This window comes from Lissotriton helveticus, chromosome 10, assembly GCF_964261635.1.
Source record: "Lissotriton helveticus chromosome 10, aLisHel1.1, whole genome shotgun sequence".
Lineage (NCBI taxonomy): Eukaryota > Metazoa > Chordata > Amphibia > Caudata > Salamandridae > Lissotriton > Lissotriton helveticus.
This window is the reverse complement of record NC_136071.1, coordinates 203,777,386-203,799,760: the sequence shown is the minus strand read 5'-3', so window position 1 is coordinate 203,799,760 and position 22,375 is coordinate 203,777,386. Positions and strand designations below refer to the sequence as shown.

The 22,375-nt window shown below is 42.3% G+C and overlaps 1 protein-coding gene across 2 annotated transcripts in view; it reads right to left on the bottom strand.

Annotated features, from left to right (window-relative positions):
* Window positions 1–22,375, bottom strand: part of EIF2AK1 (eukaryotic translation initiation factor 2 alpha kinase 1) — a 270,439-nt gene that overhangs the window by 213,238 nt on the left and 34,826 nt on the right. For both annotated transcript variants that reach the window (XR_013602088.1, XM_078665149.1), the window contains exon 2: window positions 4,849–5,007. Coding sequence is in view for 1 of the 2 variants with exons in the window: in XM_078665149.1 (XP_078521275.1) it covers window positions 4,849–5,007 (159 nt within the window). In the remaining variant the exon portion in view is untranslated. The remainder of the gene's footprint in view (window positions 1–4,848; window positions 5,008–22,375) is intronic.

Below are 22,375 nucleotides of genomic sequence, written 5' to 3'. Positions count from 1 at the left end.
CCACAACACCCAGCTCAGGGTCCCCTGTGCGCGTGAGGCCAAGGAGGCAGGATGTCCCACCTTTACGGATCCTGGAGAGCTCCGATGAGGAAGTGGTAGTGGCTCCCAGACCTACTACACCAACAATGGCTGGCCACGCAGGACAACTTGGCTCACTGGGATCTGGCCGTGCAGGTGACCGTGTCCGTAGGGCACGAGAGCAGGATGAGGGGCAGGATGTGCAGGGTCTCTTCGCTGGGCTTGAAGCCACAATGGTGAAAGTCCAGCGTATGCAGGCCAAAGGCATCATGGCTGTGCACCGGCAGGTGCGCATCCTGAATACTAGGATGTCGGACATTGATCGGGGGAAAGGTGCCATGGCAAGGGGAATGGAGACCATGGGCAAAGGGATGGAGGCAATGGGCAAAGGGATGGAGTCCATGGCAGAGGGGGTGAGGGGCATGGAGGTGCGCATGGGCACCCTCTGTGACAGGCTGCAAAGTGACCAAGAAGAGAGGCGCAGGTACAGGCGCGAGGTCAGGCTGCTCAATCAGTCGATTAACCGCTTGGCAACTTCCACCACCCTGCAGTGTCGCCGCTCTGTTAATCTGCAGACTGACATTGTTCACTGCTGCAGTGACTTGTCCCGGGGGATGGGGAGGGTGACCTCAGCAATGGAGGCAATGTTGACACAGCTGACAGCCACAGGTGGCAACATGGTTGTTGGGGACACTGAGGAGTCAACGAGCAGGAGTGGGTCCAGCACGCCTGTTCAGGACATACGTAGGAGCAGCAGACTCCATGCCGAAGACACCGGCACCACTGCACATGTAGACCCCCAGCCCCGTGCCTCGCAAAACATCATGCGTAAGCTCAAACATTGAAAGATATATTGATCACAGGACAGGTCAAAGTGAGGAAACTTTGGCAAAACATTGTGCAAGGTGCATTTAATTTGATTAATGTTTTTTTGGAAGGTGCAGTTGTGTACATTAAAGCGAGTGTTCCAATCACTGGACCTGGCTGTGTGTCATCGCTCAATTAGAAGTATCTGTTGGTAATTTCAGCACGTCACAGTTGCTGGTGCTGCTCCTGCTGCATTGTGATCTGCTTGTACTGTCCCATCATCAATGTCCTCATGATATGTGAGTTCTATCTCTGTGCCCTCCTTGGTGGCTAGATTGTGCAGCATGGCGCAGGTCGCAATAATCTTGCAACAGATAATTGGCGTGTGTTGCCGTGCACCTCCACTCTTATGGAGGCACGTAAATCTACTTTTCAGCAGCCCAAATGTACGTTCCACCACGCAACGTGTTGTTCTGTGTGCCACGTTATAACGCCTTTCACTCCTGGTGGATGGGTTCAGGTAGGGGGTGAGCACAAATGAACGCAGGGCATATGCACTGTCACCTGGGTGGGAAAGGATAATTAGATTAGTCACGTACTCAGGTGTGCACCTTCTTCATGAACTGTCAGGGTGTCTCACACATACTTACCCAGCAGGTATCCATCACCGAAATCACCAGCCACAAGGCGTCTGTATATCCCACTGTTGGTGAATATGTAGGAGTCGTGGGAACTCCCTAGATATTTGGTCACAATGTCCGTTATCATGTTTCTAGCGTTGCAGATCACCTGCACATTGATTGAATGGGTGGACTTCCGGTTTCTGTAAATGTGCTCAGTTGCTGCAGGTGGGCATAGTGGGATGTGCGTCCCATCGATACAGCCGATAATGTGCGGGAACTGTGCAAGTTGATAGAACTCGGTTTTTGTCCTTGCTAGTTCTGCAGCTGTCTCAGGGAACTCAATGTAGTGCTCCATCCTCTGCATCATTGCGTTTAGGAATTTTCTGAAGAAGCGTGACAGGCAGCTCTGGGACACTCCACCTGCATAGGCTATCACGTGCTGGTAGCTCCCAGAGGCAAGAAGGTGTAGGCAGCACAGCACCTGTACACGGGGTGGGATGGCGTGTGCTCTTGGGGTTGGGTGTTCCAGATATGGGTGGAGGTCCTTGATCAAGTCCAGGATGGTTCTGGGGTGGAGTCGGTACCTTTGCAGGATCTCTGCTTCAGTGAGTTGGAAGAGGGTGATCCTCTGCCTATATACCTGCTCCTCCCTTAGCCAGACCCTCTCTCCTGCTGCCTGTATCCGTAGCCGCCTTGCAATTACGTAGAAGGCCGCCATTGTGGGTGTACTGTTGCATTTTGGGAGCTTCTTATATATCCTGTTCCTGGTTTCCACCTGCTTCCAATCCATGTTAAATACCGACTCTTAAATACCGAATTTCACGAAATTCGGTATTTCCTGGCCTTGCTACATCTCAAATGGCCTTTTTTACCACTTCTTATTTACCGACTCGGTAAATATGAAATTGGTGTTTACCGATTCGGTAACTTACCATTTCTTATTTACCGATTCGGAGATTATGTATTCTGTAAATTCCGAATCGTGTAATACCGATTCGGTGTTTTACCGACTGGTATTTACCGATTCGGTACGTTTTTGGTGACATACATCTCGATGCACTGATACCGGTCGGTAATGGCCGAATTTTCCGATTTTAGTCCGTTACCGACCGGTATTTGGCTACCTACATCGGGCCCTAAGTCACAAAAAAGGAAATTTAATCTGACTATCTCTGGTCAAGTGGGCAGTGTATTTTTAAGCGTAAATTCCACTAGGATTTACTGTTTTTTGTGGCCCTTTTTCGCTCAGATAATGCTTGTGTTTTTTCCTCTGTGACGCGTGTCGGCAGACTGAAAAAGATCTATGCATGGGATCCCACCATGACCTGTAAATGTGGTCCTTTTGATTTTTTCCACTTATGTTTAAAGTCAGATTGATTAGTGACTCTTGGAAAGGGAAAGCCTGTGAAACTAACGGTATAATTACACAATTTCTAGAGATACTTCTCAATGCTTATTTTGCCAGTGATACTTCTTGAAGGGTATGCAAAATATTTAAGATGAGACAATGTGATTGGCCAAAAGAACTAGGGATGAATTACAGTAACAGGTAAAGACCATACACAATTGGATTATCACATTAGGACAATGGTTTTATGAACATTTTATCAAACATCTATATTTACTAGCAGCAGGTTAGTGATGAAATTTTTTTGCAGTTTCACAGCATTTCTAAGGTACAAAATCTAGAATGAGGAATGCTCAGATATCTGAATGAATCGGATAAATCTTGAGCAGTCAATATTTCAGAGGTAAAGCTCACATGTTGTTGAGTGGATACAAACTGATTTTTTTATATAAAGGCCCTTGATAAGGTGTAAACAATCTGGTTGACCCTGCAATACTGAATTTTGAAAACTATTAGGTAACTATAATATCAGTTATTGGATTAGACACTCTTTGAGTGAGTACGTAAATTATACAAGTATCAAGTCTGGAAGGGGGGGAAGGTCCAAGGAACTGAAAGTTATGGAAAATCATTTTAGGCTTTTGGATCAACAGTTTTTTTTATTTTTGTACTGTGGGTGATCCTCACAACTGGTGTCTCTCTCACAATAATCACATGGTAACTGGATTGTGTGTGTTTAAAGCTAATGTTTGCCTTTTAAGATAAGGCCACTATGGCACAGTAAGGGGCGCTTGACTTGTTACATGAACACTTGTGAGGCTTTTACATGAACACTTGTGAGGCTTGCACGCGTGAGACTACTGTAGCGTGCAGACTGGTAACTGAGCACAGGTACCCTGGCACAGACGGGACACTGCAGGGCTAGATATTAGCCTGGCCTTTTGTTACCCTGCTAGGCCAAGTTAATTGCATTGCTCTTCAGCAAAAGGAACAGCAGCCTCCCTACACAAAGGAAGCAATTAACAGTGCTTCACTCAGCTCCTGGGGAGGAAGGGTTGAGGACGAAAATCTGTCTGTTCATTTTCTGTCAGGTTTGGGACATTCCATGACTACTGAACAAAAGAGGGAGTTCAGGCCTCTGGAGCCAACACAGGAGGGAGCTCCTCTCTGACGTTTAGGTGGGAAAGGCCCTGGCAATGATACCAACTAGGGGAGGAGCTGAGGTTTCCAGAGGAGATATTATCTGTGACTTCTGAATGGTGCCATCTTGAACTGTTACAGCATGCTGTGCAGGAGGATTGGGACAGGGGCGGAGAGGTAATGTGGCACCCTATGATTGGCCGGGGGTGCCTGGCTTCTAAAACTTTCCACTCCCACTTACAAACTCTTGCACGAAGAGTGCTTTTTGTTGGACCTGGATACTGGGACTGGAAGGTGGCAGCACCACAAATAACTGGAAGGACAAATCCCCTGATGCCCTTATGGACCAAGGACTCTGCTTATAGTTGGGCCCCGGACCAGTGGGTCCCTCCAAGACCAGGGAGGCTGGTTCCCTTACACCCCCTATCGACCGGTTCAGAGGAAGAACTGGACTTTACACCCAAATTGGAGGAGATAAGTATCAGAGAATAAGAAAAGGGAGAAATGCTGGTGCAGGGAGCCAGTGGAAACTGCCCCCCAAAGTGTGCAACCTTAGAGACTAGGAGTTCTGTAGAAAAATCTTTAGGTAGCTAGTGATCGCCACCAGGGGCAAAATTAACCCAATATAGTATAAAATGGCCAAACAGGGCCCTAGATATCGCAGGGCAAAGGATTTGACCTTTGACCCCCATCAACTGAGAGACTGAGTGCATAGAGCGCCTGTGCAAAAGTTTCCAAAGGCCCTGGGTGGGCCAGGGCTCGTGCAGGTCGACACATGTATGTTGACACTGCAGTGTCCCCATAAGCTAGATCGCAAATAATTAGTTTGTTCCCTCCCCTCCCCATCCATAGAGAATACACTGTATAGCAAAGAACTAAAGGTGAGAAGACACAAGAAATGATCTTACTGACATTTAAATAAGCATCTGGAGCGATGGGGGTTTTGTTCATGCACATAACACAGGTGTTCCAAAAGAGATACAAGCAGCAGCTGGTTGGGAATTGCAGTAGATAGTTTTTGCAGACGTGGAGCACCCTTTATCACTGGCAGCTCCGATGGTGAATCGGACTCTAAAAAAAGAAAAGTATCAATTCAGGTAAAAAGTAAACATTTAACCGACAACATTCTTTAAGGCAGTCCCTTACATATAATTCAATTTCAAAATGCTTTATTCGGTATGTATGAATACAACCATATAACAACAAACATAAAAAATAGATACAACATACATTTGTGTCAGTTTTGGTTTGTCAAATGCCTTAGTTACTTGAATACAATATACATTTAACAACACGTATCCGTCAATCTTTAAAGTACTTTTTGGTACATTTGTCTACTAATGTATGTGCAAATTTAGCAGTATTAAAGTGCAAAATTAATTATATCATCCTTACAGATGTATAGCTTACATTGAAGCATACTTCCACTAGTACATGTACATTTGTCTACTAATTTATGTGCAAATTTAGCAGTATTAAGGGTGCAAAATTAATTATATCATCCTTACAGATGTATAGCTTACAGTGAAGCATACTTCTGCTCATACATGTGCAAAGTGGCAAGATAAAGTGCAAAGCAGCTATACCGTTCTTTCTGTATACATATATATATACGCATTGGAAACAGAACAGTCCACCAGGGAATTTGAATCAGAGGCATTTTGCCATTCAGTTGCTTTGCTGCTCTTCACACTTCTTTACAACATATTTCAGATTACATCAAATTTTAACTTCTATCACCATAGAAAACAATTCCAGACCGAGGTTTCCTACATGCACCGCACTGCCTTTTCTACTCATGAACTCTCTTAAATGAAGAGTTCCTAGCCAGACTGGTCTTAACAGGTCTCCTCGCCATTCACACTCCAGCGAAGAGCTTAACAAACACTAGGGGGAAACTAGACACTAGTGGTGAATCACGGCCCTCAGAACAAGGTTGACACGTTGGGCCACTGTCCACCTTCCCTCAAAGTCAGTAAGTTAAGTCTCTCTGATATCCAACAGAAAATAATGGTGCAGCAGACAACTCCACTTCTTCCTTTCGCAGTGTCACCATTGGTTTTTTCAGAGATGGAGAATATGAAACGTGACTGTGGGAATGGTAGGGGAACAACTCAAGTGACCACATTGCTTCCTAGCTAACCCGATTACAAGGTCAAGGTGACAGTCAGGGCAACAAGTTGTCTATGTTACTTTTCCAAGTTTACCCATTCTACTCTTAAACAACATGCATTGTTCCCAAAAATTATCGTTTTTAGCACTGCAAGCAAACATCTTTATAAAGTTTTAAAGGTGTGAGAGTTCCATCCATTTATATATGTCAACATAAAACTTCTTTGAAAAAACAGAAGGTAATTGTTCAGTTCTACATATTCATGCTCATTAATAACTTATGAATACATTTCAAAAGGTTGGACAGTTGGCTCTATCCTTGGTTGGCTTTCTTCTTTATCAGTAGTGCCCCTGGGGTGTGCGTACTGTTGCACTGCAACTGCATTAGTCAAAGCTTCCTCTGTATCCTGGACTCTCCAAGAATCGCATGGTCAAGCAATCAAAGCTGACTCAAGGAAGTACTATAATGCTGCAGCTCAGATGCAATAAGACATGCGCTAAATGTTAATGTCTGGTCACTGATTTTTAAAGAGTAGGTTTTTAGTTACAGTACAGAAATGCAGTGTAATTAAAATGACAAAGAAAAGAAAAACAGAAAGATGCAATATTGTTCTATTGCACTTCGATACAAAGACGCAGTAGCATTTTACCAAAGGAGGCTACAGCAAAATATTATTCCATGGCCATAGGTTCAGAAGTTTTAAGAAGGCTTTGTTAAATCTCTGGGAACTAAGTTTTAGCCTTGTACAATGAAAAACTGCAATTGATTAGTCGAAGGCCAGAGAGGACCACCACAACAATGCATCTTTGCCTGTCCAACTTTCCCCTCTAAATTGTACAATATGCAGAGCATCACAGAAAAGTCGCGTAGCTGCTTTAAGTTCTTGAACAGCTGATAACCCTGCACCCTTGTGCAAAGATCATTTAGGTATATATGACATGAACTGCCTGATGATGTTTGGAGTATTATTTCTCTGCATTATTGCATGTTCCTCAAACGCAAATTAATATTTCACTTAAAGAAAAAAAACTAGAAATGGAACCCAACTAAACAAAAACAAATTGAGATTCATGGAGGTTTCCCAGTAAACCTAAGTTTACATTAAAGGGAGCGTTCAATGAACAAGGCAGCATCCACCAGGAACATCTGTGGCCTGCCTTAGAAGAAGGGTACCACCATAACATGCAACCATGGTAACTCAAAAAGAGTAGGTTGTGGAATGAGGTTACGAATGGTCCCAAGTTCAGGAAAACCAGTCACCTGTGACTGACAGCACCTCAAGCGTTTTTAATAGAATAGAGAACCCGTATTTTTCCTCTCCAGCTTGGAGTATTAGAGAAGGCAAAGGAAGTTTTTCCATCTTGCAAGCCCCTACCCCTGTACACCATATTCACAGGTCAGTATGAAAAGAAACAACCATATTGTAGGACAATCGTGAAGAGTTTAGGTCAGGGGAGCAACGCAAGAAATACGCCTCATCACACAGACAATTCTCTTGGGGGCGTTCTCCTCCCGATGGTTTGGTCGCTGGTCTTGATCAGCTGGGCTGCAGATCATTGAGGCTCCTGGACAGGCTCCTCCCGTAGACAGCCCTCCACTCAAGTCTTAGTCAGGTGAACTTTGGTCCTTTATTAGGTCTCGCAGCTCGGCAAGGCTTTTTGTAATCGAGTAGATTTCAGAAGGGGACTTGAAGCCCTGCGCATCATTCCTATTGGCTGGCGCCATCGTTTATGCTAAATGTTGGCTTCCCATTGAAAACAAGGCTTTTTTGTTACCGCCCTGTCTCCTTTTGGCCCGCACACCCGGACAGGATCGTTTGTTTGCGGCGTGACGGCGTCTCTTAATTAGCCGCTAAGTACTTTTTTCTTGTATTAGCACAATTGCAACGCCCTGCAGAGGAGTCCTCCGTTGTGCGCTCTGCTTTCGCAAGGGCGCACGCGTTTCACGGGCGCCATGTACATAACTTAATTTAAGGGTTAGGTTTCTGTTTGCCTCTGAAGGTAACTACTAGCATGGCTCTTTTATTCAATAGTTTTTGCTTTTACGGTGCTTTCGAAAAGCACAGCAGTAGATTATCTGAAGTGACCGGCCACTGTCCGAAGACTGTAGCTGCGGCGGATCTGCACTGTGTCCTCAGCCCAGGCCACCCACTAGAGGGCACAGAGGAATCCCACAGTAGGGTGGGCCTACAGCGAGCCGAAGAGGTTGGGGGCCGGGAGCGAGTGCCGCTCCGCTGCCAGACTCAGCGCTGGCACCTGCTGCAACTCTCAGAGGCAGCCCCGCGCCGGGGTATGATGGGTCAGTCTGCCAGGAGACGGCACGGTGCGCACCGGGCCCCCACCAGCCCCACCACAGTCTGAGCAATGTGGTGCCAGCCCAACCACCCTTGATCATGGAGATTGAAAACATTGTGGCCAACACGGTGCTGCTGAAAGCCCGAAAAGGTGAGCGGGCAGCAGGCTCCACCTCAGGTCCGCAGAGGGCACTCCAGATTTGCACTCCCAGGGCGGGAGTGGGGTCCCTGGGAGGGACAAGGGGGGTCCTTCTTTCCTCCCGCAGCCAGAGTCCAGTCTCCCAGCTGCAATATGCGAACTGGTGTCACCGGAGTACTATAATCGGGCGGATAGTACTAGCCCGGCAGCTGGGACCCCACTTCTCGTGGGGGTTTGTAGCTCTCCGGAAGGTCTGCAGGCTGCAGCGGTGCATATCCGAGCAGGGACCCAGTGGTGTTGCAGTGTGTGATGCGCATACATAATGTACACAGTCCGAGATGACCTCACTGCCATAATGTTTGACTCCTCAGCTGGGTTTCTTGGAGGGCTGGCTAAGATTGTGCTTACTCCGGACTGGTTCTATGTTGGTGTCTGTGTCATTTAATTAACATTGTGTACTTTGGAGGCACACTTTTACACTCACTGTGGCCCTAGCACTTGCTAGCTCAGCTGATCCTTGGTTGTTTGAGCGTAAGTATAAAAATTCAGTATGCTCCCATCTGAAGACTTATTCCACTGTGCAGAGAAGCCTGCAAACAAGCATTTAATTTAGCAAAGTAAAGGAGTACTAGGGCCAGCTGGAGTGACCTTCTAATAATTTGCAATAGAATAGGTCTCGCATTTACGCGAGTTTAAGCTATTGGCATTGTAAATGACAATGCCTTTTATTTCTGTTTTAAAAACTAAAACAAAAATAAAAGGCTTCGTTATTTGCAATGTCAATAGCTCAAACTCGTGTAAATGCGAGACCTATTGCATTGTAAATGCGTGTTCTCTTGGTCAAGGGTGCCTCATTTCAGGGTAGGCCAATGAATGACTTGCCTTCCAAGAGAGATCAGCAAACTATATTTGTTCGGTCCCCTAGTTTTGGTCAAAGCCTCAAGGGGTGGGGGAGGGACACTGTCCTAGTCCCTGGACAACAGCGGCTGGGAAGCTTCTTCTTAAACTCAAGACATACAAAAGTACCAGATGGGTCATACTTATCTAACATTTGCAGCAGTGCCGACAATGCCAGCATCCAATCAGGTGTGCTCTATTCGAAATCTGAACTCCCACCCAAAGAAAGCAAAGAACATTTTGTAGGCAAATGAATGGCAGACAACATCATAAAAATACAGAGTAAGGAAAGCACTCAAACCAATTTCCAACACCTCTGAGCCACAATCACCAAACTAACCATGTTACACGTTCCATTACCCATGCAGACAAGACAGCAGTCAAAGTAAAACCACAAGGTCGGAAAAACATCATTGCCCATCCAAACATAAGGCTCTCTTAACCTCATGTCAAACACAAATATCACATACAGTTTAAATCACACATCACCACAGCTCTAGACCAGTGTTGTGAACATCACATATGTGAGGGTACCCTTGCAAGTAGTTAAAACAGAGGCCTACACATATTTATACATGCAGGGTAGGTAGTCAGACTCCTAGACGCGTAATAGTCAGGGTACAGATCCTTAATCCTCCTTAAGCAAGTTATTTTCTCGATATCCCAAAGACTGTGCATTAAGAGCACAAACCAATAACCAAATGTGTAACCATACTACATTACAAATTCACATGACAGACTCCACTTGTAGCATTCAGTTATGATTTTAAAAAACACAGAACAAAATTTGAATCTTAAAATGTACAAGCTAATATAATTTCCATCGCACCAAGATACTCATACACTACCTCCATACAATCCATAGGCAATGGCCATGTGTAGATAAAAAAAACACAAAGAATCTCCAAATGCCAGTATATAAATCAGACTCCTAGGCATCCAGTACTAAAGTCAGACAATGGCGCAATCTCGATTTGCCAATTTTGCTCATTCAGAGGCGACACCACATGAAAACTAAGTACTAACACATTGAAATCATCACAGCTCACAGGTTTGCCAGAAAAACTGCCCAGCCTCGTTGAAGTGTTAAGATTCTGCATAGGGCCTCCGAACGACCCAAATTTGAATCAACATAAATATGAATTCCCAAGTATCACAATACACACAACATTCTGCATTGCCAATGGCAATTCAGTTTTTAAAAAAAAATGTTTTAAACCAAACTCGTTTTCATCAAATACTGTAAAAACATAAAAATACTGCAATCTGATAATGCGCTCTTGAAGCACAAGATCTTTCACAAATACAAATACACAATTTTTTCTCCAACTCATCTTGTAAAAATTGGATCCTTCTTTGAAGATAAAGACTTCTGGCAACTTTCAGCTCTGTCTCCATCACATATGTCGCAGTCCTTCTTTTGTTAACGTCTTTTTGGAAGTAAAAGAAATAGTCCCCTAGTCCCATAAGAATATCAATGCACACAGTGGAAAGTTCCCTCTTGCTTCTAAACCAACGTAATCCACTCCACAGATTTCCATAGCTGTTGACGCAGCTCAATGAAGACAGTCCTACCTCTGTCTCCATCACATATGCCACCAGCCCTACCTTTGTTGGTGCCTTCCTAAAAGTAAAAGGAACAGACCCCTAGTCCTGCAATTCCATCAATGCACACACTGCAAACGTCCCTCTTCCTTCTGAGCCAACAAAACACTCCAAAGATCACCAGAACCTGCAAGTTTTTCTTGGCTCTTGAAGGTTGTGAACATCCGGCACCAATACTTAAGCCATTATAAAGATGCCGTGCCTCTCTTTAAGCACATCCTCAAGGCCAGGTGGCAATCCACCTGATGGCACTCAATGCAACCTCACCAGCAGCTACACCAAACTTCCTCATGAAATTATACCACACTCCCTCAGCAGACTGAGAGGACTAATAATTTCCGGTCCCCGAAAAAGAGTGCCTGTGTCCACCACCTGCACAAATTAAGCACTGCAAGGCCCTCCCTAATATGCTTCCTTTTGAAATGGTTCATCTACCTCTAGGAAGAAACTGCAAAGTCACAATTAACAATCTTTCACTAAGCCTCCTATTTACAATCTCTTTTCTTACTGCCTTTGGACACTCATTTTAATCTCTTCACTGCACAGAGCAATAGCCAGTGGCCGGGATTAACTAAAGCCCTTCTTCCATCACCCTGTTGTTTCTCTAATATTAAGGTACGTCATGTGTACAAGGATGGCAATGTGATTTATTTTTCAGTGGTGAGGGATACAAATCCCAAAATCAGTTAATAACCAGCTTAACATGGGTGACCAGAAGTAAGGTTTGCGGGCGGTGGCAGTTCTTTGCACAAGGTGACATGAGAACGAGTAAAAACAAGTGATCAGTAAAAAGTAAAAAAAATAACAAACGTGGTTGCGGGCTGTGGCAGTTCTTTGCACAAGGTGACATGAGAACAAGTAAAAACAAGTGTTTAGTCAAAAAAATACAAAAAACGTGGATATATAAAGGACTTTCACTCTAAAATTGCTAACACTGCGAGATAAGGACTTCATTCGCTCAGCTGTTCCAACATAGGAAATCACCAACAATGTGCTGGAAATTAAACCCTACGTTATAAAATCACTGTTGAAACGATAGTAAAATTCCATTACAAAGCACGTTTCGGTTGAGCACAGAAAAAAGGCGAACTAACTATATACCCTGAGCAAACTTGGGTTTGTGAGAAATTTGAAACGCATACTGTAACTGGACTGGAGAATAAATTGAAGCAGCTATGTATTTATCATAACACTGACAGGCATGAGATGGAAATGGGCAACACGGAATCACCATTTCAGCTCTGAATGGTAAACACAAACAGAGTTCAGTGTCAACTGTTGGCACTTAAATGACCTGTGTAGTCAAGTCTTTAAATTCACATGCCATTGCACATAAACACTATGTAAGTTCTACCTTCCTATATATAGAAACAAATTATATGAAACACATCACTCAAGGTAGAGATATTACTGAAATTCCTGAAAGATATCATAGTTGCATGCATATTGTGCCTCTCTGTAGCGATAACCAGATTGTGGCAGAAATCTTTAAACTTCATATTTTTGGCACAAGTTCTAATTTACGCAATTACTTAATGGCCTAAATCGTCCACCAAGTCGAGTAAAAAGCTCAGATATTGCTGAAGAAAATTGGGATAAATTTGTGACAGATCATTTTTAACTCTTTGCAATATATATAGAGCAATCTAATGAGGAGAGAATACAACTGTACCCACCGGCTCCTTATCAAGTTTCAGAGAATCAAATAAATAAAGTAATACAAAGAAGCAGAAATGATGGGGCCCCTAGGCCAAATGGTCGGCCACACGCGTTTTTTAAATCAAATGTAGAGTTCTGAACAAGAATGTTGTCCCAGGTATACAATTATGCGCTACAGCAAGAGACGGTGCCTGACTCATGGAGGGGATTGATAATTAACCCAATCTTTAACCCCTTCGACGCTCATGACGAGCTCAGCTCGTCATGAGGTACACCTCTCGTACGCTCATGACGAGCTGAGCTCGTCATGAACCGCGGGTTTTCAAAAACTTCAGCGCACAGCGGGAAAATGCGCCACACGGATGGTGTTAAAAGGAAATAGGCAACAGCTGGAAAATTATCGCCTAATTATCCTGCAAGATGTTGAGGCCAAATATGTTGCCGATCTGCTTCTTATTGAATTGCTGGAATGGTCAGATGATAACAATGTACAGGATTTTCCAAATCTCAAGGTAGAGAAATCAACCTACTGGTGGTATCAATAATAATGGATACATTGATAAACAAGAACTAGCCACTATTTTTGGGCAGTGTGGACTACAAGGCTGTATTCCACGAGTCGAAACCTCCTATGTCACAAGTTATACTTCTGGGGTATTTCGCACCCTCTTTTAAAAGCAATACAGCTGCTATACACAGATACCCGGGTGAGGGTAAGAATAGGAGATGGAACTACGCTGACAAAGAAATAAACTTGAAACCAAAAAAGGGGTTTGGGCTCAATGCAGTAAGGTCAAGCCTCACTTAACTATATGACAAAACAAATACCAGTACTGCAGTTCAACATTAAAACAAATATATCGACATAATGAAACAAATCACTATATTCCCAAGACTTATTTTTCTGTCTGAAATAAATCTTTACATTTTTATTCTTATTTAGCAAAAGAATTTTTTGTTATTTTAAAGCATTTCAACATTTATATACATTTCTTGACGTTTGCTTTTTATCACAACCTACAAAACCAAAAAAGCATTTTTTCTATCCTCTTAGATATTCCATACAAACATTCATTCAAACTCACTTAAATCAACCACACTTTCTTTTTACAATATACATTTTTACATTAAATTATACAATGAATTCTTTTCAATTAGGAACAGCCTTGGGATAACTTTTTCAAGTTAATAGTTTGAACACACTGTGAAGATTCCTAAGGCTGTATGAAGGCCCTAATGTTGAACTGCAGTACTGGTATTTGTTTTGTCATATAGTCAAAGAAATAAAGACATGTCAGGGCCTAAAACAGGGCTCTGCCCTTGCATCGTACCTATTCAATTTATTCTTAGTGGACCTCCCAACTGATCTAAATAAAGTGAATTACCATCCCCCAAAATTGGGCTCTATGCCCATATCTAATCTTCCATATGCAGATGACAAAAAGTTGGCTAGCAGTGACTTATTGAGCTACTTTTTATATATTCTGCAACAAATGGATTAACAGTTAATCTAAAGGAAACAAAGATCATGGAAGTGAGTAGAAAAATAAAAAACAAATGGTTCTTAGGAAATAAAACAAATGGAGCCGATAACATACACATATTTGGGAGTACTTTTGATCATTGGGCAACTTTTAAACAGCATATAAGTGTACTTGAAGAGAAAAGCTATTTCCCTGACCCATGCATTCCGCATCCTACAAAGAACCTTAGAGGGTCCCAGTTATGCACCACTACTGGGAGTGGTTACAGCTAGGCTCCTTCCTGCCAACAGTTACATATGGTAGTGAAGTGCTTTGTTTCAGGGATGCAGCTCTCTCGAATCTGATATCTTCCAAAGTTTTCAGATCTCTCTTCCGCCTACCCCTGAAAACATCCACAACCCACATAAGACTGGAGTTCGGGCTGACAAATCAAATGGGAGCAAGGATGGGGACATACATAAAAACTTGGAACAGAATAGGAACTGCCTCTGAAAATCACTTATGCAAAGCGTTGTGGCAAGAGTTGCAAAGGAATGAAAAAGCTGCAGCTCATATTTATCTAAATACAGCAATAAATGAATTGGGTATGCAAGCAGCAATATGGGCAAATTCTCTTCTGCCAACTGCTTTTAAAAACTGAATTAATAAGATAACAAAGAACGCATCTGTAATAAAGGACATAAAGAAATTTGCTAGCAGAGCCCATGCCTGGGCAGTAATCAAGGATTACGAAATTCTCAAAACCAAACCATATTTAGAAGCTGGCTGGTCAAGAAAACTGAAAATCGATTTTATGCACTGCCGTTTGGCAAAACTCCAGAAGAAGAAAACAAATGGAATAAGACATCTACAAGAGCACTGTGTACACTGAGTACTACAGTTGTTGAGAACACTGTGCACATTGTGTATATCCAGGACTGATAAAAGAAAGAAAAAAATTCCTGAAAACTTTTTTTTAAGAAAAAGGGTCTAGACAAGCTGTCACTGCATGTCTAAGATCCACAGACCCAATGATCAACAGCAGATATCCAAACATTTTAAATATGGCAGGGAAAATATTATCATCAAGTACAGCTGAGCATTCGTTGGCATGTGAAATCGTATAAAATATTTGAAGTTTACTCTGCCATATTTTGACTCGTTATAACCCCAACTTTTATTTTTATACAGCATTGCAACTATCACTGCACTTTAAAAATAGTACGGGGCACATGCCCTTTAGGGATTTAAAACACCTAGTGGTACTCGGTACAGATAGAAAGAGATCTTTCTTTTATATAGAATTAGTCCACATTTTACGATTAGAATATGCTCTTTTAAAAGTGTCGTTCTTTCTCCCACTTTGTGTAAAATTTGATGAAATCTGACGTATGACTTTTGTTAAATTATTTTTAAGTACATTGTATGCTATGGTTTTAAATAACTATGCATAAATAAACACTACTACTACTGTTTTAACATCATACAGCCCAAAAGAATGTGCCTGGCGTTTCAAAGGGATACTAAAAATGCACTGATCACAAGCTAACTTCTGCTTAGGGACCACAGGCAGGGAAGTTACTAGAAAACTAACCAGTGGTAATGTTTGTTTACAAGCAGTAATTTAATTCTCCATTTGAATGCAAAAATAAAAGCAACATTCTATCCTTTCAATGAAAGTTTTGGGTAAATTCACGGGCCATGAGTGTATTTGTTACTGCAGCAAAAAAGTTTGCAAAATCAGAGTAGTCTCCATAAGGTTGTGTACTTGATGGCAGAATCTATCAAGACTTGGGAACAACCACTGTAAGTAAGGTGACTATTTTTGTTTGTGTTTTTGTCATTTTCTGGGGAACTATTAAAGCCAAATTTTGCCTCTAGAGAGGATGTCTGTTTCCTTTAAAGGTGAAGTAACAGCACAGTCAAGTTAATCATTCTGCCCAACAGTTGCCACCACTGAAAATGCATGATTTTAAACTGTGTGTGGTTTGGAAAGTTGACCTACACATGCAGCTGTTTTTAGTAAGACTGATGTGGGGCTTACTATACCTGTTTACATCATACATCCAACATTTTTTTCTTGTGGTTTAAACACGAGAAAAAAAAACTTATTTCACGTACAGTGAAATCATTTGTTGTAAGCAAAAGTATTTTATAGCAGAGAAAATAAATGTTCTACTTTCCTTTTGATACAACCAAGATGGATCGCACACCGCTAGCCTCTCCTCCGGGTCGCCCCTTAGCACTCTGGTACATGTAGTGCATGTAGATGGACGAGTAAAAAGTAGTTCGGGTGGCCACTCGCACCAACTGTGGTGAACTGCTTTTTACTCGTCCGTCTACATGCACTACATGTACCAGAGTGCTGGGGGGCGACCCGGAGGAGAGGCTGGCGGTGTGCGATCCATCTTGGTTGTACTTTCCTTTTGATAAAGCCTTACTCAAGTCAAAGTAGACGTCACTGCCCAGCATGCTCACTGTGCAGAGTACTGGAATGTGTGCTTTCACGAAAAAACGTGTTAATTTTATGCGAGTACAGATTATGAAAAACAAAAATAGCAAAATATAGGACATAAAACTGTACCCATATCCACCTTAAACGGACAACATAACTTCGAGGTACTGTTTCAGAAATGTGCTCTTTATTGAAAAGACGTGTTCAGTGATACAGATATTACCCTTTAGCAAAAAGCTCAAGTTAAAAAGAAAAAAAAAGCAGAAACTATTCGTAGCTTCTAGAGGGTACACTATTATTTAAAATAAAAAGTATAGCGGGTGTAAAAATAGTCACGCCCTGCCTGAAGACGGGCTTCTGAGGCCTCAGAGATACAGACACAAGCCCTAATCACTCGAGTGAGGTCCGCAATCTCCAAAGAACAGGAAGCTTTGGGCGGCTCCTGGTAAGTTACTGACTCCTGCATGCAAGGGCGGGGCATCTAGAGGCAAGCACTGCCAAAGCCAACCATGCTGGGGCTTTTACTGTGGTTGTTGTCTCTTTAATGAAGCCAGTACAGCGTGTGGTCAAGTGACAAAAACATTTAAGTGGAGGTGAGGGGTGTGAAAAATCATAAAGTAAGGATCGGAATGAGAAATAAAAAAAGAAAACATGAGTCGTGGATGATCACTTATGACATGGGAAAAAAGATTAGGACCAAGTTGTATACACAGAGTGAAGAGAGCCAACGCTATCAGAGGGACCAGGCAGTAACACAGATTATATTGTAAATATGTAAATACTTCCGCCTCGCAGACGCCAGCTGACACTGACGAAAGCTACGGCTGAAACGCGTCTGTTTATATTTGATTTGCGCAAATAAATCCTAGACTGGGTTTAATCTAACACGAGTGCTGGTCCTTCAGTTCTGTGACAGTGGAGCTATATATATATAGGAAATAATTGATTTATGTGCAGATAGTGTGGAAAATACATTGGCATGTAAAAAACATCGGGAAATAATGGAGCAAAAAGTACAAAAGGAGGAGGATATTATTCGAAAACGCAAAGCCTTCAAATTCCAGCGCGACAAAACCGACTATAGTGAAGGTCGCATTTTCACTTTTGCTCGAAAATATGACGCAATTAAAGCATCCAAATCATCAGATTTGCAGGCAGGACAGGGCTCAGCAAGAGCAATGACCAACGTGCGTCATAATTCCCCTGATGGCTCAAGCAGCATTGATCTGAGTTCCAATATCGACAGTGGGTCTGAAACAGAAGCAGTGAGAATTTCAGACCGTTTGGGGTTTACACGATTGACTCTGGAACAGGAATTAGAATGTATCCGGCAGGACAGGCGCGAAACACTGCGCCCAAGAAAACCCCAAACACAAAGCGACGAGAGCGCAGGAAAAGCTCCGCAAAACGCAAAACCCAAGAGAAGAAATCAAAGGCGATGGAACTCAAACAAAAAGTAGAAACTCAAGTGCCACAAACAAATAAACTTTCTGATGTGTTGGAGTATGGACTCTCTGTGTTAAATCTAACGGATACCTCCTTCACTGACGTGGAAATTGACATTTTATCAAGGGGTTTATCATACAGTCCACCGAATAGATTTAATTATGTGGACACAAGGATCGATCTTTTTAAATTCACACGAAAGCTTAAATTACAGAAGCACTTTTCCAACAGCAAAACACGCAACACTTGTAGAAAGTCTGTGATGGCACCAACCACTTCGGGGTTAGTAGCAAATGACATCCCCCTGATACAAGATCTGGAATTGTTGCGGGCTGAAGCCCCAAGTTCCCAAAATACACAGGAGGTGGCCCAGACCTACACTGGAGGACTAAGTGAATTTAAGCCTCGTTCTACATTCACCCCTATCACACCATATGATAATATAGATATTTTTCAAGATGCAATTATCAAGGAAGTGAAGGCGTTACATGTAAAAACTCTCAAATCTGATTTTCACAGACAAAGGGGCAACATTGAATATCAAAATCTGGTGAAAAAAATACAAAAAGACAACAATATAGTGGTGAGACAAGCCGACAAGGGAGGCAACATTGTGCTCTGGCCAAGGAAATTATATCTGGAAGAGGCCTATCTCCAATTAAATGATCCAAACTGCTACCGACACTGTGATGTGGGTTCACTTAAAAAAGCACAAATGGACTTCCATTCGCTATTGATGGGATGGCGATCTGGTGGACTCATAAGCATGGATGAACTCAAATGTCTAAAGAATGATCACCCTATCACCCCCGTGTTGTACCTAATTCCTAAGGTGCATAAGGATACAGCTAAGCCGCCGGGAAGACCAATTATTTCGGCATGTGGGGGGTTGTTGGAAAAAGCCACTGCGTACATTGATTTGTTTCTTCAAGAACATGTGTTGGCACTTCCCTCTTATGTTCAAGACTCCAGTGACCTGCTAAGGAAGCTGGAAGAATTACAATGGCGTAGTGACTATTGGTTGATCACTTTGGATGTGTCATCACTGTACACCAGTATTGTGCATGCAGATGGATTAAGGGCTATTGAGTTCTTTTTGGGGAAGCGGCCAATTGAATTGGCCGAGCATAACAAAATGCTGCTCACCATGATTAGCTTTTGCTTGCACAACAATTATTTCATGTTTCTGAACCAATATTATCAGCAGGTCAGGGGCGTTGCCATGGGGGCCTGCTTCTCTCCCAGTTATGCCTGTCTTCACATGGGATACTGGGAGAGACAGGTCCTCAATGGTATTCACCATGAACAGTGTTCTCGCAATATCATACGATGGTATAGATACATCGATGATATTTTGATGATCTGGCGGGGAACACAGGAAGAAGCTGAAAATTTTATTGTTGCCTTGAACAGTAATGATTTCAATTTGTCTTTCACATCACATATCAGTCAAAAGGAAGCCCACTTTTTGGATATAACCTTGGAGGTCAGTCAGGACAGGCTTGAAACAAAGCTCTTTAGAAAGCCAACTGCAGGAAATACTATCCTGCATGCAGGAAGTCACCATCCGCCTCATCTAATTCGGAGCATCCCCTATGGGGAGATGCTCAGAATTCGGCGGGTCTGCAGTACGGATATGCACTGTATAACAGCACAGGCAGCCAGCAAACAAAGGTTTCTGGCGAGGGGCTATGCAGAAAACCTTATTGATACAGCCATAAGGAAAGCAAATGGCCTGTCTCGCAGTGATGCACTGATCCACAAAAAGAAAAAAGACAGGGCTGGCAAAGATGGGGCCAACCAACCAGTCAGACTTATCTGGACTTACAATAGTCAACATATGGCACTACGCAAAATAATCAACCATCACTGGGATCTGGTTAAACTAGATCCGGTGATAGGAGAACGCATGCCTAACAAGCCAATCATTACCTACCGCAAAGCATATTCATTAAATGATGCATTAGTTAAATCGAGTCCGGAGGTAATCCCACCCAAAAACTGGCTAGCAGCAAGTCGAGGCTTCAAAAAGTGCTCCAGCTGTAAGGCATGCTCGCAGGGGCTGAATAAAACAGAGTACCTAACAGCATTCTCCTCAGTGCCAAGGAAAATCAACAAACAGTTGACATGTAAGACAGAATATGTGGTTTATGTGCTGGAGTGCCCATGTGGTCTGCAATATATTGGTAGTACCAAATTGCAGGTTCACAAGCGGGTACTCCAGCACATAAGGGCCATTAACACAAATGATACCGCATATCCAGTGGCCCGGCATTTTAAGGAATTCCACAACAATAAAAGTGGACTCCTCAGATACTTTGCCATAGACTGTGTTGGTCCTCTTAGGAGAGGCGGTAACAGAGAGGGTATTTTAAGAGCACTTGAGACTAGATATATCCTTGAAATGGATAGTAAGGCTCCTAATGGTCTCAATTCCACTGAGGATATTTACACTTGCCTCTAGTTCTCTGACTATCTCCTTCCTTCTCTCCTAGTTGCACATAGGCTTCAACAATTATGTTCCTTATAAGTTTATTTGTAGTTGGCCAGGACAAACACACATGAAAGAAAGAACTTAGTTGTTTGATCCATATCCGTTAAGAAACTGTGTTCCATACTTGGAGGTATAGCTGGTTAAGAATATAAAAGCAAAACAACTAACTGAGCTAAAACATTTGTTTTTAATCACTTGTTTAATAATGCATTCTAAATCTACAACGTAATAGGGGTTCTGCTTTGCAATAACCTTCGAAGTTGCAATGGCAGCAATTTTTTACCAATGGGTTTTAAATGTGTCAGGCTTAGCACAAATTGCTAAAACATCAAACAGCGTATTTTTGCACATATATCCGAGCAATTGAGATAATGAATTGTATACATTAACTTATATCTTTTTAAAAACAGTAATCATTACTTGCATATTATGTAAATAGTTGTAAATATATGAAATACTGTGGATAGACATATAGTTATATTTTTCTATTATGATAGTATATTTTTATATGTAAATGATTGTTTAGTGTGTCGGATATTTATATATATATTTAAAACATTTAGCAAAGCAATGGCTGATGAAAAAAAGATAAAATGTGTAGTCCAGCAGGAAATGCATTACGCTGTGTATGGCTTTAAGGACACTCCCCTGGTTTGAAATTGGTTAACCAATCAAATTGTTGTTTTTTGAATGCACTTGCACTTTAAATCTCACGTAACTCTGTCTGTGCGCCATGTGACCAAGGCCTCTGTGTAGGCTGAAACGTTATACTGCCGTGGCGTGCTGAGTAATAAAGTAACTCACTGCATCTGGGTCTTCCGTTTTTCCTTTGAAGTGATGGCTCTGGACTATGGGCGCGTCGTCTTGAGGGTAACGAATATGCAATATATATATATATATATATATATATATATATATATATATATATATATATATATATATATATATATTTCAAAACACACGATCCTGATCCCTCGGACCGCTTCTCAATTAAGGGCACTCCAAGCCGTTTCACATAGTTTTAAATGCCATATATAATTTCAGCGCTACAAAAGCAAGTCAAACAAACGCGTTTCGGCATTGCCGCCTTCGTCAGTGTCGACTGATTACAAAATTGACATGTTTAAATAAAGTTACACAGTAACATTCCGTCACGTGACTAAAAACAAACATAAAACAAGCATTTGCAATGCAATAGGTCTCGCATTAGGAAAGTTTGAGCTATTGGTATTCTAAATGACAATTTTTTTATTTATGTGTTAAGTTTGAAAATAGTGAAATTAATAGCTTTTTCATTTACAGTGTCAATAGTTACACCTTTCGCAAATGTGACACCTATAGCATTTGTAATGCAATATGTGTTGTATTTACGTGACTTAGATGTATTGATATTACAAATAACAATGGCTCAGGGGTTAGAGGCGATTTTGGAAAAGGGGGTGGTGATGGACAGAGTTTCTGAATGATGCAGAATACTCTTACCAAGTCAAGAGATCATGGTTTTAATCCATCACCTGTTTTTTAGCTCATTGCACCATCCAAGCTCAGAACCTGGCTATATGCAAATTAGTCTGTTCCTGTCCCAGTGCATGATGGGAACAGGGCAAACCAAACTACCAAGCCAATTCTTATACTGGGAAGGAGACAAGCTTCCGGGGACCGGTTTCTGGCATCACAGCCTTCGTCGGCCCGGCTTGCTTGAGGGGGTGTTGCCAGAAACCGGTCCCCGGAAGCTTGTTTCCTTCCCAGTATAAGAATTGGCTTGGTAGTTTGGTTTGCCCTGTTCCCATCATGCACTGGGACAGGAACAGACTAATTTGCATATAGCCAAGTTCTGAGCTGGGATGGTGCAGTGAGCTAAAAAACGGTGATGGA